The sequence below is a fragment of the Antechinus flavipes genome, chromosome 2, assembly GCF_016432865.1.
Source record: "Antechinus flavipes isolate AdamAnt ecotype Samford, QLD, Australia chromosome 2, AdamAnt_v2, whole genome shotgun sequence".
Taxonomy (NCBI): Eukaryota; Metazoa; Chordata; class Mammalia; order Dasyuromorphia; family Dasyuridae; genus Antechinus; species Antechinus flavipes.
In genome coordinates this window covers 632,662,881-632,681,760 of record NC_067399.1, presented here as the reverse complement: position 1 = coordinate 632,681,760, position 18,880 = coordinate 632,662,881, and the positions used below count along the sequence as shown (strand labels likewise).

The window sequence follows — 18,880 nt, the reverse complement described above, 5'->3', positions numbered from 1 at the left end:
AGAATGGGATCCCTGTGAAAGGAATCATGGGCTACATAATGATAATGATATAAGATACATTGGAACATGAAACAATAATGGAAGAGAGAACATATCTATCTATTCCCATGTGTATATATGCATATATTACATATACACATATGTATGTGTGTGTGTGTGTGTGTGTGTGTGTGTGTGTGTATATATATATATATATATACACACACACACACACACATATATCCAATTATTGCCAATGACAGTCAACAAGTATATTATATATACATGCTATCCCATGTAAATGTATCCATTTTAAAAATTAATTCAGGCATAGGTAAGAGGTGGAAATGAAATCACTAAAGGAGAAGTAGACCTTATTTTAATAAATAACAAGTTTATGAAGCTCCATGAATAAAATAACACTTGTAGAAGTTTAAGTTAAACTTGAATGGAGAGTTGAAGAGAGCCAAAGAGAAATTGGATCCCCAAAGTAGAGGTATATATTAACATGCTATATATTGTATGGACCTACTACATATACCTTGCATGTATTTTCAATCAAAAACAGTTGAAATCTCATTTCTTTGTTCCATAAAAAGATACTTTGTATAATTTCCCCACTGATATTAAAAACTATGCATCAGCAAGTGAGATGAAATATTCCATTCATCTTCACATCTTTACAAGAGTTTCCTTTCAATTATTGGGGAAAAGATTTGGGGGGGGTGGCTGAGGATTCTATGTGTTAGTGACATTTATATTGTCCCTCCCAACAGAAGATAAGCATCTTACTATAGAAACTGTGTATACCTTTCTTTGTATCTCCAGTGCCTTTGCAGCAGATATATTACTTGACATGACTTGACATAACTTGACAATAAGTATTTAACAATTTTTTTTTAATTCGGTGATAATTCTCATTGATTCTGATCATCTCAATTGCTTCTCTCCATATCTTAGTTTGTTCATTGAATGGACTGAACTCTGAGTGGATTAGACATAAGGTCCAATCCCATCTAAACTCTATGAATGACTAACTTGTTTACCTGTAGAGACACGACACTGATTTGTTTCTCAGAATCTTAGAAGTTAAATGTTCCGGAAAGCTTCTGAGGAAGGACTTTATTTCTAGACATAGGATCATGAATTTTTAGCTAAAAAAAGAATCTTTAATGTCATTAAGTCTACCCCCACTCAATTTATACATGCTATAATTGAGGTCCAGAGAACAGAATTGACTTGCCTGCAAAGACAGAGTTACTCAGGATAAGAAGACCTTAGTCAGCAAAGATGAGACTACTATACTTGTTTCGCCTGGGTTCTAATTTATGGTAAGTGTTGAGCAGGAAGAGGAGGAGGAACAGAGAAAGCAACTACTTTTAAAAAATGACCCACAACATTGTCAGAATATCTTACCCTAAATTTTAGGCCTTCACTATCGCCCAGTTCTAATGGCAATGAAATCTCATTTCTTTGCTCCATAAAAAGGTTTCTTTTTGCATAATTTCCCTGCTGACATTAAAACTGATGCATCGGCAAGTGAGATAAAATCTTCCATTCGTGTTCAAATTTTTACAAGACTTTTCTTCTAATTATTGAAAAAATCTAAAGGGAAAAAAGTCCCATCTGTTAGTGATGCTCCCTAGTCTAAGTTAATGAGTTTTTTGAGAAACTGCCTGGCAGTATAACTATCTTAAATGTATGTAGGATTGCCAATCCAGTTTTTTTTAATCTAATTGGATTTTTAAAAACCCTTAGCAGCACTTTCAGATTGCCATTTGCCATTCATTGCCACTAAATGTGGAATTTATGGTCCATTTTTTGCATAATTCCCCAAACCCTTCCAATCTTCACTTTGCAAGAAGAAAACTCTGAGGACCTTGAAAGAGAATTTTAAAATGTATTTACATTAAAAGAAAACCCCCAAATATAATTACTCCCCTTCCAAAAATCAACAATTAAACAAAAAAGAAATGTTAATTACTTTGCTTTCCATACTGAAGATATCCCTATATATAATCAACAAATAATCACTTTTTATTAGAATATTTGATTTTTTCTCTTAGTATCTAAAGAATACCTGTTTTTATTTATATTATTAAATATTGTAATTCATTTATTGCCATAAGTTTGTTGTTCCTTTTAGTCAAGAATACAGTCAGGTAGTGATTTCCAGAGTGGGACTAGTAATATGATCTAAAAAAGTCATTTCTTAAGCTTCTTGTTTTAGAAAACTTTTGGGTTTCCTAAATCAGTTCAAGGTATACTCCAGCAAAAAAGAGTTGTAGGGATGAACAGGCACACAAGCGAACTTGTGAGTAGGTGCTAACCTGCAGCATAGGTATCACAGATAAAGGCAAAAAGCCAACATATCCCAGTCTTTTAGTTTCTGAAGCTCTATTGACACCTACTCTGATAATGTGGCTGTTATTTATGTACCCACAAGTTACTTTTTGGTTGTCTTTTTTTTTTAGTTATCATCTATGAATTATAGAACTAATGAAGATCTCTAACTAATTGTCCCCTTATTCTCTTTGATGTTTCTACTTGCCCTCAACAAATTAGCTCTGGGATTTATTGCTAGATCCTTGTTTATAGCAATGTAGGTGGTACAGTAGAGAGAGGACCAGACCTGAAATCAGGAAAAGCTGAATTCAAATCAGGCCTCAGACATTCACTAGCTGTGTGACTATAAGTCACTTAATGTAAAATGGAGATAACAATAGGATCTGACAATATTTTAAGAATCAAATGAAGTAATATTTGTAAAACACTTGGAATGGTGTCTGAAACATAGGATGTTCTTAATAAATTCTTGTTTCCTTTCCAGGAAGATTATGGGAGAATCTATATGGACAAAGTATGTTCAAATAATCAGTGTCCATTTATACTGAGTTTTTAATAAGGTAAAAGTAATAACAGAAGTAAAGATCTAGTACAGAATGGAACCTAGAGGCCATCTAGTACAATTTTCTCATCTTACAGGTGACAAAATTGAGGTATAAAGAGATAAGTGTCATAAGGATAGTGTCAGAGGCACCTGCTCTACTGTGGGTAATGGTGGTGGTGGTAGTAAGGGTAGTTGTTGGAGTTTGGGGAAATGGGTTTTGAGGGAAAGAAAATAAGCAAATGCATTTCAAATGAATTCAATTCAATAAGCATGCATTAAGTGCCTACTATGTATACATAAGACACTGTACTATAAAGTAATGATACATGGACAAAATTTTAAATGCCTCCTTCCTTCAAGAAACTAACTTGTAGGGAGCAGAGTTAGGGAAAAGGCTCAGAAGCATCAATAATCAATATTGTGATGATGAAATAAGCAAACTTGATCCTAATTTGAATACCAGCTTGCCCCCATACAAAAGAAATACAATTTAGAAAACATCCCTCTTTGATCTGGGCTTAGTTTGTCTTGCCAAATGTCATTAAGTGGAAACTAAAGGGAAAATGGTGAATATACTGACTTATAGGGATCCTAACAAATTGTGTGCATTTTTTTGTTGTTGTTGTTGCTATTGTTTAGTCATTTTTAGTCATGTCTAACTCTTTGTGACCCTATTTGGATTTTTTTGGCCAAAATATTGGAGCGGTTTGCCATTTCTTTCTGTAGACCATTTCACATATAAGAAAGGCTAACAGAGTGAAGTGACTTGCCCAAGGTTCCACAGCTAATAAGTGTCTGGAGTCAGAGCAGAATTTGGGAGGATGATGAATCTTCCTGACCCAAGGTCTGGCACTCTATTCTTTGGATCACTTAGCTGCCCCTGTGTGTATGCTACCAAGGTTTATAAAAGAACAAAACAACTCCACAGGTCTGACAAAATGGCAAAAACATTTACAAACAAAACACAGCACAACATATTTTTAAAAGCTTCTTGAATGTTTTAGAACAAAAGTGATGATAGATTGAAATAATGCTCCACATAGTTATTTATTTAAGGAAAGAAAAAATCAAAGAATTTAGATATATTTGATAAAGATGAGTTATTGAATCTAATGACTTTCTCACTTGTCAAATACCCACTACAAGAAAATATATTCTTTAGGCTAAATAATCTTTTGTAACATGATGAGATTGGGAACAAAACTACTCTGAAAATCTCACTCTATTGGTTAGGTAACTTTTTGTTATTTAGTATCTTTATTAATAATAATATCTTTATGATAATAACTGCATTTATAAAGCACTTTTAGGTTTGCAACATGTATCAAACTGTGCATACTCTTTGATCCAGCAGTGTTACTACTGGGCTTATATCCCAAAGAGATTTTAAAGAAGGGAAAGAGACCTGTATGTGCCAAAATATTTGTGGCAGCTCCCTTTGTGGTGGCCAGAAACTGGAAACTGAGTAGATGCCCATCAATTGGAGAATAACTGAATAAATTGTGGCATATTAATATTATGGAATATTATTGTTCTATAAGAAATGACCAGCAGTTTGATTTCAGAAAGGCCTGGAGGGACTTACATGAACTGATGCTGAGTGAAATGAGCAGGACCAGGACATCATTATATACTTCAGCAACAATACTATATGATGATCAATTCTGATGGATGTGGCCCTCTTCAACAATGAGATAAACCAAATTAGTTCCAATAGAGCAGAAATGAAATGAACCAGCAACACCCAGTGAAAGAATTCCAGGAGATAACTATAAACCACTATATAGAATTCCCAATCCCTCTATTTTTGTCTGCCTGCATTTTTGATTTCCTTCACAGGCTAATTGTACACTACTTCAAAGTCTGATTCTTTTTGTACAGCAAAATAACTGTATGGACATGTATACATATATCGTATTTAACTTATACTTTAACATATTTAACATATATTGGTCAACCTGCCATCTGAGGGGAGAGGGTAGGAGGAAGGAGGGGAAAAGTTGGAAGAAAAGGTTTTGCAACTGTCAATGCTGAAAAATTACCCATGCATGTATCTATATATCTTGTAAATAAAAAGCTATTAAAAAAAAAAAGTTTGTAACATGCTTTTCTTATTTGATCTTCATATCAAACCTGGGAAGTAACTATTATGAGGAAAACTGGAAAAGAAAACTATCATGATTTCTCCACATCCCCCCGCCTTTTTTTGTTCTTACAAATAAAGAAAGTGAGGCAGACAAAGCTTGGGTGGACTGTCTAGGATTACACAGCTAACAAATGTCTGAGGCAGGATCTGAATTCATTTTCTTAACTTGATATCCAACACTCTGTCTACCAAGCCACCTAATTAGCATTTTTGTAACTCTTAAAAGTTTTCATAGCACATTACAAATATATCATCTGATCTTTACAACATTAGGAGGTTAGTGTTATTTTAGAAATGAGAAAACTGAGGCAGAGAGAGATTAAGGGATTTGTCCACAGTCACACAGTAGATATGTAAGGTAGGATGTGGACCAAGGTTTTCCTGACTTTAATTCCATTGCACTAAAAATTCATTTAAAAAAACTGGTTGCAAGGGCTTTGAGAATTCTTAGTTGTACTTGTTGTTGATGGTGGTATTGATGACGATGATGACAGCTGCTTTTCTGTAACATTTTTAAGATTTCCAAATCAATTAAATGCCTCCTTTTATTCTCACAATCCTTGAAGGTAGATGCTGTTGGTATCTTTATTTTGCAGATGAGAAAATCATGCAGACAGGGTTTAGGTCAAACAGTAAGATCCTGAGTTTGGATTTGAACTTTGGTGTTCTTGGCTCTATTTTCATCATTCTATCCTCTATTCCCTGCAATTATAATATGATGGTTCAAAATCTGACTTTCAAGATCAATTTTCTCTAAAACTTAAAGAATTCAATGGGTTAGTGAGAAAGGATCATGTACCAGAGACTCTAAATCTTTCTTTGTATTCCAAGCAGAGACTGGCTAAAATACAACCTAGATTTTCCATCTCCTACAGTAATGATTTCTCCACCAAATACCAGGCACCTCTCCAAATAAAAGGGTTAGCTTGAAAAATGAAACTGACTGATGTGCCATTTCAATGACTGAGCATGGCCCTGAAGCTGAGGAGAGAAAATGCACCTCCCTCCCTCCTTTTCAGAGCTGATGAAATGTGGGTATGGGATACTGCATATGCTATTCAACATAGGTAATGTGTTGGTTACTTTTGATAGAATTTGCTACATGGGACATCTCACTGGATAAGAAAGTGGGAGGGAAAAAACAGGAAATAAAAATATCAAAACAAAGGATACCAATAACTTCTTTTCAAATTGTTTGGTTGGTGATTTTGCTTGATATCTTGGTGTTTTGAAAAGAATGATGATTTTGGAGTCAGAAAACTGGGATTTTAGTCCTAGCTCCATCAAGCAAATAATTGTGACTTTAGGCAAGATAACAACAACAATAACAACATTTCTATAGAATTTTAACATTCGCAAAGTGATATAGGCATATATGTGTGTGTATGTATATATATTTATGTTTCAACACATTTAAGTATAACAAGAATCTTGGAAAGAGATTATCCTCATCCTATAGATGAAAATACTGAAATAGAAAGTTAAAGAAACTTGCCCATTATCACACAACTAGTTAATGAGAAAGGATTTGACCTTAGGTCTATTTGGTTCCAAGCCCAAAACACTCTTTATTGAGTTACTTAGCTAATTGATTCCATATCTAATATTATTTCAGTTTTCTCATGGGAAAGAAAGTGATAGAAAAGAGGAGTAGTACTATTAGCCTTACTTAACTACTGAGCTATGATAAAGATCATATGAAATAATACAAGATAATTTTCAAATGTTTGTAACTACAAAGTACAATATACATGTCAATTATTATCATTATAACTTAATCTTTGGGAAATCATTCTCAAAATCCTGAGCTTCCCAGAATTTCAATGGCTCATTTTGCTGACTGAATCATTTACCAGCCCCTGCTAGAATCAAATATTTGGCATCCAAAGGTTTTTTTTAACGTCATCATTTATCATTTTTGATGGCAACACAATGGTATCTGATAAAAAAAAAGAACTCTAAAGAAAGCTAAAAGAAAAGCTCTTTGTAACATAAAAATACAACTTGTCAAAAACAGTTCTTCTATTAGATTCCTATATCAAGGCAGCATCATAATACTGTAGACCTAAAGATTAGGTCAACAGAACCTAAGCCTTGGCAGGTCATACTAGACTGAAAAGGTCGTGACAACTAGCCCAAGTATAAACCTTATGTTTAGCTTCCAACAACTAAATTAAGGAGCAAGGAGACAAATCATTCAGTCACATTACCTTGCTATAACTATAATGCCCTGAGCACCAGGCCTGGAGTCAGAAACACTCATCTTTCTGAATTCAAATCCAGCATCATAGCTATGTAACTCAGAGAAAATAATCAAACCCTATTTGCCTTGGTTTGTTCATCAGCAAAATAAACTAGAGAAGGAAATGGCAAACTACTTCAGTACTTTACCAGGAAAACTTCAAATGGGATCACACATAATCAGACACTACTAAAAACTACTGAACAATAACAATTCACCATTATCATTATTACTAAAAACATAGAGGGCTAAAATCTATTTTCAGACTCTCTTAAATATAGGAGATTAAATAAAAAAGTCAGGGGTTCAATCCTCATCACTTGCATTAAGCAATCTTCAGAATGATATAGGTTCTTCTTCCCTTCCCTTATGATGTTGCATTGTATTCCCCCCCCCCCAGGAGTTTTTTTTTTTTTAATTTTATAATAACTTTTTATTGACAGAACTCATGCCAGGGTAATTTTTTACAACATTATCCCTTGTACTCACTTCTGTTCTGCTTTTTCCCCTCCCTCCTTTTCCCCCTTCCCCTAGCAAGCAGTCCTATATATGTTAAATATCTTGCAGTATATCCTAGATACAACATATGTATGCTGCATTGTATTTATGGGCACACTGCATGTATACATTCATTTTACTTTCCATTCTGTTAAACTTTTTGGCACTCTGTTGCCAATAACAAATTCATTGATTCAACAAGCTTTTCTGTGCTTGATGTTATATTACGCCCTGGGTTACAAAGATAAATGGAAACACATTCAGAGAGATACACATCTGGCCAATAATCCATAGGGAAGCCATCAATATGGTTTGATGTTTGTCCAAACTGAGTTCTCCAAGGGAGTAAACTCAACCTGTCCTTTCTCTTCTTCCAGAAGATAAAACAATATTATCATTTACCCAGTAGGTAAAGAAAAAACCTCACCAGCACAACTAGCATTTTATGGGGAAAATACAGATTACCACACATTTCTCCTTTATAAAGTATCTCTCATTAAGGGTTAAAAAAATTCAGCTCCTGAAATCCCAAAATACACATTCCACCATGTTTGATCATGGAACACAGAGAGAGAGTTGGATATTTCACAAAATGCAGCATGGTTAAGAATTGGGCAAGGACAAAGGACTATCAAACTGTGACCCAGCAGTGTTTCTAGTGGGCTTATATCCCAAAGAGATCATAAAGGATGGAAAGGGACCCACATGTGCAAAAATGTTTGTGGCAGCCTCTTTGTAGTGGCAAGAAAGTGGAAACTGAGTGGATGCCCATCAGCTGGATAATGGCTGAATAAATTATGGTATATGAATGTTATGGAATATTATTGTTCTATAAGAAATGATGAGCAGGATGATTTCAGAAAGGTCTGGAGAGACTTACACGAACTGATGTTAAGTAAAATGAGCAGAACCAGGAGATCATTATACAGGGTAACAATAAGATTATTTTGATGGATGTTACTCTTTTCAACAATGAGATGATTCAGGCCAGTTCCAATTGTTTAGTGATCAAGAGAGCCATCTGCACCCAGAGAGGGGAGTATGGGAACTGAATATGGATCACAACATAGCATTTTCACTCTTTTTGTCATGGTTTGCTTGAATTTTATTTTCTTTTTCATTTTTTTCTTTTTTTGATCTTACTTTTCTTGTGCAGCAAGATAATTGTATAAATATATATGTCTGTATTGGATTTACTATATATTTTTATCATGTTTAACATATATTTTTTACTTGACATTTAGGGGAGAGGGAAAGGGAAAGGGGAGAAAAATTGGAACACAAGGTTTTTGAAAGGTAAATGTTGAAAAATTATCCTTGCTTATGTTTTGAAAATAAAAAAAAACTTCAATAAAAATAACATATAAAAAGAATTGAGCAAGGATAAATGAAAGAGTGTACTGCCATTAATTTTGGTGCAGCTGCCCGTCCAATCAAAGGATGCAAAAAGGGCTCAATTGCTAATAATTCCACATAGGTGAAACTCTATGGTAACTCAAAAGCACACGTAATGACAAGAACACTCTTCCCTCTTAAGAGGCAGATGTCTTAGATTCTGTCTGTTCATGTGTATTAATCTATGACTGTAAAACTATACACTCACTTGTTATTCAATCATTTCAGTTGTGTCCAACTCTTCATGATCCCCATTTGGAGTTTTCTTGGCAAAGATATTGGAATGAATTACATTTCCTTCTTCAAATCATTTTATAGATGAGAAAACTAAAGCAAATGGAATTAAGTGACTTGTGTGGGATCACATCACTGATAAGTGTTTGAAATCAGATTTGAACTTAGGACTGACTTCAGATACAGCAGTCTATGTGATGAGCCACTAGCTGTCCATACACTGTAGGAGATGATGCCAATTTCTCTGCCTACATAATCTTTTTTTCATTTCTTTTTTAAGAATGAAAGGAAAGAAAAAGGATGCTTAATAAAACAATATAAATATAGCTTCTCAAAAATTATGAAAAGACCTAGAATTATAATTTCATAAATAGAAGGGATCTTAAAGGCCATCAATTCCACACCTTCATATGACAGATAAGGAAATTGAGATTGACAGAGGTTGAGATTGTTCACTTAATATTCCCCCAAGCCTTATTTGGACTTCAAAACCAAGACTCTGCCTCTGTCGCATCCTGGAACTTCCTTCAGTGCCTGGGGATTGAGCATCCAATTATCCCTGGTACCTTCTCAATTTGGAATGCAATTTGGAAGGCAAATGCCTTCCCTCATCTCCCATTGGTGAGATCTTCTTGGAATGTCTAAGTGGGAGAAAGACACAAGTCACCTTTATTCCTCTTCTGCTTCTGTCTTCCCTTTGCAACATCCCATCCTACTTCTCCTGCTTTTCAGTTTTCTTTATATGAGCTTCCCCCATTAAAATGAAAGCTCTTTGAGAACAGACTTTTTTCTTTCTTTTTACTCATATTTGTATCTGTGGCACTTAGTACAGCATCTAGCATATAATAACTGCTTAATAAATATCTGTTTCCTTCATTGCCCAACGTCACACAGATACTAAATAGAAGAGCTAGGATTCAAATCCAAATCATCTGAAATGAAATCCAGTTCTCTTTCCATTATGCAATGTTTGAACAAATGGTTAGAGAAGTATGAAGAAAGGGACTGTGGACATGTCTCTTATTCTCACAGTAACCCCAAACAACTCTGTAAGTCAATAAATTATAGGTGAATTGACAATAGATATTGGTGAAGAAAGCTTAGATATAAGACTTCTACATATAATGAAATTGCAGATTAGGGGAAAATTATCTTTATTGATACTAGTGATGGTAAGTCATCGGTTGTTGTTTCTACTGTTGTTTTAAGTAATCACTTGGGCTCCGGATCTCTCAAACAGAGAAATATTCATGAAGAGAGCAGGTCCAGAACCTACTGTTTCAGCAAATACTAAAAAACTCCGATGGATAAGAATAATGGGCGTAGGATGGAAAAAGCATTACTAATGAATCAAATGCTAAAACAGAGCAAATGCCTTATATTTTCCAATGCAGGGAGATGAGAACATTATCAAATCTTGCTTTGTCCCAATTCTGAGGAGGGGCAGAGTCTGATCTATGAAATAATGCTAACAGGTTTTTAAATGTCATTCAGAGAGCATGGAAATATTTGTATGAAGCTAGATCATGATGTTCTCAGGCTTGCTTTCCTTTTCACTGTGTCCAGATTTGGATAATCTATTCTCCATCCTCTGAGAAAAGTACTTAAGCTTCAATAAAGCAATTCCCTGTCAAGGAAGGCATTCTGCCATGACTGATGGAAGACTGAGTCCTTTCACCAAGAATGTTAAGTATCCTGTCTAGTCCCAATACTAACACACAAGTACACACACACACACACACACACACACACACACACAAATTAACCTTCCAAAGTATTTTTCTTCTCTAAAAATGTATATTATTGTTGAAAAATATGTCAAGTGATTTTTTTTTTAATTCTTGCTTATTTCCATTTTCCTCAGTGATTGACAGTAATACATCAGGGAACAGTCTTGAAGACAGGAAGATCTATATTCAAATCCTCAGCAAGCAAATCTCAGTGCCCCTAGTCAATGTTCAAAGACTATATGCTTTGGAGGACAAGGCCATACAGTGGAAAGAGCTTCAGCCCTCAAGTCAAACAATTTGCATTTAAATCCTTTCTTTATTTTTACTTTTTTGTGCTCTTGAGCAAATGACTTTATCTTCCTGGGCCTCAGTTCCCTTATCTGTAATATGAGAAAATTTAAATCAAATTATTTCTGAGGTCCCTTCTGGCTCAAGACTGATGGTACTTGGAAAATACAGACAAGTTGTTTGATCTGCATTGGTGGAGGAGACAGTTTCCATACGGGGAGTTCGTTATATTGTGAAATCACAATTCCCTTCTCCATCCTGCAACACACAAACACATACACACACACACACACACACACACACACACACACACACAAACACTTATACACATACTCCCACTCCCATACACACTTTAAAAATCAATGAATACTGAATGTCATAATAGTAGAAACTACAGAGGTCATCTATACCAATTAATATCTGAACAGAAATAGATTCAGTTTAATGAATGAACAGTTGTCACTTATTAACTTTGTGACCTCCAACTCATTACTTCATTTCTTCAGGTTCCCTTTTCCTCAGTTATAACATGAGGATAATAATACCTGTCATACCCACTTCAGGGGGCTATTGTGAGAGTCATTTAAATGAAATACTATTCTACATCATCCCTGACAAATGGTCATCCATTCTCCTCTTGACAACTCCCAGTGAAGCCTGAGGTAGCTACAGTTCTAAGTAGTAAGAAGATTTTCCTTACATTAAATTCAATACTTCCTCTGTACAATTTCTACTCTTGTACTCTGGATTCAATCAGGGTATATCTATTATTTCTCCCATGTACAGTTCTTCAAATACATAAAAATAACTATCAGATTCCTCCTCTCCCTTCTTTTTCTTCTCATCATTGTATTAATAACAATACAGCATTGATGCAGAATATATCCTTGACTTGTTCTTTACTATGTTGTCACATTTAACATGCTGTTTCATGTTAAATATTTTTAATCCATTCAGTCAAGCCCTATATGACATAATCTCTAAGATATCCCTACCATTACTAATTTCTTATTCATAACCTTCCGGTTTTTCTTCAAATTTTTTGGAGGGGTTTCATTATTTTATTCATTGCAATCCTCACCATCTATTTCATAAAAGTCAAATCCTGTGATTCATTTCACCCTGGAGTATGCTTTGAGCCCCTGAAAACCAAATTCTGAAAAGTCCCACCAAATTGGAAAAGATTTGAATACGGGCCTGGCAATGAAATATCATCTGAGGAATAGCCTAGCTAAGCTTGGAAAGGTCTACCTATGTTTGCCAGACATATTATTATTAACAATTGTTGAGGTTTTTTTTTTTACACTATAGCAACTTGTGAAGCCATCTTACTGAAATGGAGAGGAAACTTACTTGAAATGGTAAAAATAAAACAAAACAAAAAAAAAATGGAATCGCAGATCTTCAGATGTTCAGTCATTATTCAATCAATCAAAAAAGAATTTGTATCTTATTCTTAATTTAGTGTGGCAGTTTTTTTTTTTTTTTTTTAACCAAAGGCGATAAAAGGGAAATGTAGCTTACAATCAGGGAGGCAACATGATTTGGTTAAAACAGCAGCAGCAGAACAACACATAGAGTTGGAGTCAGAAGACTTTTGAGTTAGAACCCTAGCTCTGTTACTTTTTACTTCTGTGATCTAAGACCAAGCACTTACCCACCAAGCTTAGTTTTCTCATTTCAGAATCTGAATCACAGAATAACAGAGTTTTATCATTACAAGGTATGAGCTCAAAGCCCTTTATCATATTCTAGATTCTTAGACAAATCATTAAACATTTATTAAGGGGGCAGGGAATAGGCATTTATATAGTGCCTTCTAAGTGCCTGCAACCACAATAAGTGCTTTATAAATATCATCTCATTTGATTCTTACAAAAATCCTGGAGGTAGGTGTTGTTATACCCAATTTAAAGTTGAGGAAGCTGAGCATTTACTGTGTTTCAGACACTGTGCTAACTACTGGAAAAATAACCCAAGTAGAAATACAGTCCCTGTTCTTGAGGAGCTTACATTCTATTGAGTAAAACAACACATAAAAAGAAGTTAGAAATGGGAAGACAAGAAGGATGAAGGAACCTAGCCATTGTAGAAAAATCCAGAAGCACAACCAGGAAAGAAAATCTTATCAATAGCTGAGAACAATACTCTAGATGAAGTTTGATTAGAGTAGAGCATAGAGAACTATCATTTCCTTGATTCCAGACACTATACCTATTGAATGTGAATAAATGACTTCCCTTAACTGTCATGGCAAACAAGTGACTCATACAGAGTTTGCAGATTACTCAAATTCCATTGTAAAATGGAAGACAATACTCACAGGGATATTGTGAAAATAAAATTAAATGACATAACATTTGGGAAAACATTCCACCAGCCATTGTTATAAATGTAAAGTATATTAATGTGAATTATTATTATTCACAAAGTGCTTTTTTGTATCTTTATTTTATTTGATCCTCCCAACAGCATTTTGAAGTAGGCAATGAAAACATTAGTCTCATTTTTTTTCTTTATTAAAGTTTTTTTTTTTTATTTTTCAAAACATATGCATGGATAATTCTTCAACATTAACTCTTGCAAAACCTTGTGTTCCAATTTCCACCCTTTCCTCTACTCCCTCCCCTAGATGTCAAGAGTGCAATATATGTTAAACATGGTAGAAATATATGTTAAATGCAATATATGCATACATATTTATATAATTATTTTGCTGCACAAGAAAATCTAATCAAACCAGGAAAAGAGGAGAAAAAAATGAGAAAACACATTCTTCTATTAATCATTACCCCTGGGTTCTAGTATCATTGGATGGCTTTCACCAAGTCACTTCTTTCCTCAGCTTCCTTTGCCATGAAATTAGACATCTGTATTAATTGGCTTATACCATCACTTCCAGGTTTGTGATAGTAACTCTCTAGCTATAATAAATGGTTAAAATGTGCAACACAGAAATTAGAAAATAATAAAGCTATAGCTAGATGCTAATTGTGATGGGTGGACATGCAGTTACAGAAAGGAGAGATCACTGTAAGGTGGCTTGGTCAGATTGAGTTTTAATGAAGAAATGAAATTTGCATTAGGCTTCCAAAGTCTGATAGCTAAGGATAAGCACAGAGGATAAAGGAAGGAATTCTTTATAATCAAAGCATGTCAAAAGTGGGTGATGGTCTCAGAAGTAGTGTGGTCCTCTCCACAACCGAGCAAAAATACTTTCAACAATTCACTCCCCAAATTGGTCATTCAGTCTTTATTTGAATACCTTCAACGAGGGGAAAACAATTACCCACCATTCCAATGCCAATAATCCCAGACTTGTGTCTTTTGACTTCATATTAATAACTGGTTTAAGAGAACCCAAAGAATGGAGAATGATAAAGAAGACAGTCACATGACAATACATCAATAAGGAAATACAGAAAATCCAGGGAAAAGGAAAGGGAATGAGGATGGGTAAAAAAGAGGAAAAGGGCTCAGTGATTACTGCTAATGTGAGCTCCTCACTTGTGGGGAAAGTGCTTTGCTCACAGATGGTAAGCCAGCATGTATGCAGACACACAATTCTTCATCAATCCCTGCATCAACATCCCAGCCACCATGTTTAGATTAGCCTCCCACTGTTTCATAGCCACATCCAGAGGAGACCAGCTGTTATTAGGACATGTTGTGAAGGACTTGCAGGACCTTGGAGAGGGTCACAGGAGGTGGAGAGCATTCTGCTTTCCTTCAGGACTCCTATTTGGAGGTTATGACCTGGGAAGATCATAAAATCACACATCACATTTCCAACATGACAGAGACCTTAGACATCATCTTGTCTAAGCTCTTCATCTGATAGATGAAAAAATCAAATATGTAATCTGCCCTTATTCATATAGCTAGTTGGTAGAAGTATAATTGTAGTTAGTAGCTATTTAAATGATACAGTGAATAAGAATATTGGACATGGAGGCAAGAAAACCTAAGTTCAAGTATCAACCCAAACACTCAACTGTGGTATCCTAGATAAGTCATTTAATTTCTGTCTGACTCAGTTTCCTCGTCTATAAAAAAATGACAATAATATCACCTACTTCCCAGGATCTTTGTGAGAATGAAATCTGATATTTGTAAAGTACTTTGTAAGCTTTTAAGAACTATATAAGTGTTAGTTATATTATTATTATTACTATCAGTCCTTATCAGAAAAGGGAGCCAGGACATAGAGTGCTGGATTTGAACTCAGATAATTTGTATTTAAATTCTGGCTCTTTCTCTGATTACCTGCATTAGACAAGTCTTTTAATCTCTCTGGGCCTCAGCTCCTCATCTATAGAATGAAGTGGTTAGGCCATATTTCCAGGAAGGTCCATCTAACTTTAAATCTATAACCTTAGGTACTTTTAAAAATCCCAGTGGGCCATGTGCAAAAATGTTTGTAGCAGCCCTTTTTGTAATAGAAAGGAACTGGAAACTGAGTGGATGCCCATCAGTTGGGGAATGGCTGAATAAGTTTATGAGTATAATGAAATATTATTCTATAAGAAATAATCAACAGGGTGATTTCAGAAAGGCTGGGAAGACTTATAGGGAGTGATGCAAAAGTGAAGTGAGTAGAGCCAAGAGAACACTGTACATAGCAATAGGATTATGTGGTGATTAAGTGTGATGGACTTGGCTCTTTTCAACAATAAGGTGATTCAGGCCAATTCCAATAGGACAATTAACACTGAATGTGGATCACAATATATTTTCACAATTTTTGTTATTGTTGTTTGCTTGCTTGTTTTTTTCTTATTTTTTTCCTTTTGATCTAATTTTTCTTGTGCATCATGATAAAAGTGGAAACATGCATGCAAGAATTGTACATGTTTAATCTGCTTGCATCTAGAGGATGAGGAAGGTGAGGAGGGAGGAAGAAACATTTGGAACACAAGTTTTGTAGGGGTGGATGTTGAAAATTATCTTTGCATGTATTTTGAAAAATAAAAGGCTATTATTATAAAAAAATAAATTTAAAAAATTCTAGTGATGTGAATAAAGTCAGGAAGACTTGAGTACTAATCCAACCTCAGACTCTTACATGCTGTGTGACCCTGGGCAAATCACTTACCTCTGATTGCCTGCAAAAGCAAAAAAAATAAAAATATAAACTTTACTAACAGGAAGAAAGCTATTGGACTTACTCTTCACATCATTTCCCAATGCATATGACTTCTTCACAAGTAGAGATAACTTCATCACCCTACAAAAAGGTCTGAACAGTCATACAATACAAGGATTTCAATTGGAAGGGAGCTTAAAGATCACTGACTCCAACGTCTTCATCATATCCAGGGAGGGAGAGAGGTTTAACCAGAAGTCATCCAGAGAGCAAATGACCCACTCAGGACTCAAAACCAAATTTATGGATTCCGTTGCTGCTTCTCTTTCTGTTGTACAACACCTTTTACTCAGAGATAACAAAAAATTCCAACTGGGTCCTAGCTGTCTCTTCTTTCCATATGAAGCAGGGAGTCTGGGGAGAGCAGCCTTTTAAACCCAACTCTCTTTCACAGAAATGATTTATATGGTTCAAAGTCACTTGTGCCAGGTAATAACCAAGTAGTCAACCTCTAAAAAATTTCTGGCCCTCTTTTGGCCTTTGCAGGTACATTTTTTGGGATCTATTGACTCAGAAAACACTCATTGAATGCCTATTATGTCCAAAGTATTCTGCTAAGAGTTCCTGGAAATATGAAGATGAATTAAGGGGGTAAGTGATCAAAAAAAAAGTTTGCTGTTTATCTGGTGGGTTTCCAGAAAAACTAGTATACTAAGGCATGCCTGAAGGAGAGAAGAAAGTTCTTCATGTTGTCTTGTAAAGTGGACAATCACTAAAACTTTTTATGGAGGAGAAGGAAAAAAGGGATCAATAGGATTTTATTTTAAAAGGCTCCTTACCTAGACTTAACTACTTTTTTCAGGTGTCTTGAATGGTATACTGGACTGAGCAAGAAAGAGTTGACTTTGAACCCCACTTAAAACATTCATTAGCTATGTGGCTCTAGTTAGGCAAATCATTCAGCCTCAGTCACCTCATCTGTAAAATTGAAAGGATTCGATTCAGTGGTGTCTAAGCTCTCTTCTAGCTCCCAACCCATCATCTTGTGACCTGGCAGTTTTGTGATCAGCGAAAAACATTCTATCACTGCTACACATGGAGTTCAAGATCAAGTACAGAAGGCTATGGGAGAAAACTTTGTGTTGTTTATATATGTACCAAAGCAAGAAAATGTTGGAGAGAAGTTACAAGCACTCATTCTAACATCTTCTACCCCTCAGTGAGGGAGAAAAAAAGGCTCGCAGTAAGCATGGTGGCCCATGGTTAGTAAATTACTAGGGACAATGTGTATCAAGCTGGTTGATGGAATCATTAGGGGCTAATGAGAAGAAAATGAATCTCAAGGCTCTAGGATCAAGAGGGCCTATTTAACCAGCTCTTAAAGATATTGCAGAAAATGTACTCTGCAGGCTGGGGAGGAACATTCCCACTTTTCCCATCTTTGCCCTAACTTAATAATCTGTTTCACCAGAAAAGCAATTCAGACTCCCAACAAAACTTAATGCAAAAGAAAAACATTTCCTTTATATCCAAGTTCTCCTTCCAGTGGAATAAATTTAAAATTTTAAGCCAGTGAGAAAAAGTTTCTAAAGAACCCTTTCCTCTCACTATCAGCTTCATAATTTTAAAAATGGAGATGAGTGTTCTCCATGTCATAGAAAAAGGGGAGCAAAGGAGAAAACTCAACTTGCTGCATGACCTTGGTCATGTCACTCTTCACCTATTTTCTCACTTTTTTATTTGCAAAATAAGAGAATTTGTCTAAGATCCTTTGTAAGTAGGTGGCATAGTGAAATTGTCATCTTGCATTTGAAATTTATGAGCTATGTGAAACAGGACAAGTCATTTAACTCTTAAGCCTCAGTTTCCTCTCTCTAAAAAGGGAATAATAATAACAACTGCCTCATGGGTTTATTGGTAGGATCGAAGATGATAACATATGTCAAGTACTTTGCAAACCTACATCAGTTACATCAGTACCAACTATTTTTAGTTGGACTCAATCCCTGAACTTCAGTGTTTGTATGATTTAAGGCAACATGGATTCAGTAGAAATAATAGAGGTTTCCTGGATCTAGAGAAAGGAAAGAGATTGGAAGCAAAAGATGTAGCAAAAAATGCGCTGAATCCAGAAATCAGAAGACCAAGTGCTTACTAGACTGGCTAAGCAGTTAACCTCCATATGTTTCGATTTCCTCATTTGTAAAATGAAATAGCTGGTCTAAATCAGCTCTGAGGTAACCATCCAGCTCTAAATCTATGATCAGTGGACATAAAAGTTGAGTTTGTATTACATTGGGAAAGTTATATTACTTTTCTGAGCCTCAGTTTCTCTTTCTGTAAAAGAAAAAGTCCTTTTCTAGAGGACTAGAGCACTAGGTGCTGTGATGCA

At 35.2% G+C, this 18,880-nt stretch overlaps 1 protein-coding gene across 15 annotated transcripts in view; it reads right to left on the bottom strand.

The window, feature by feature from the left end:
- Positions 1–18,880, bottom strand: part of KCNMA1 (potassium calcium-activated channel subfamily M alpha 1) — an 891,121-nt gene that overhangs the window by 439,781 nt on the left and 432,460 nt on the right. The window contains exon 3 of one of the 15 annotated variants that reach the window (XM_051982041.1): positions 12,138–15,158. The exons of the other annotated variants lie outside the window; for them this stretch is intronic. Within the exon in view, the coding sequence (XP_051838001.1) occupies positions 15,141–15,158 (18 nt within the window). The 3' untranslated portion in view covers positions 12,138–15,140. Of the gene's footprint in view, positions 1–12,137; positions 15,159–18,880 lie in introns of those variants that run through there. 15 annotated transcript variants of the gene reach the window in all.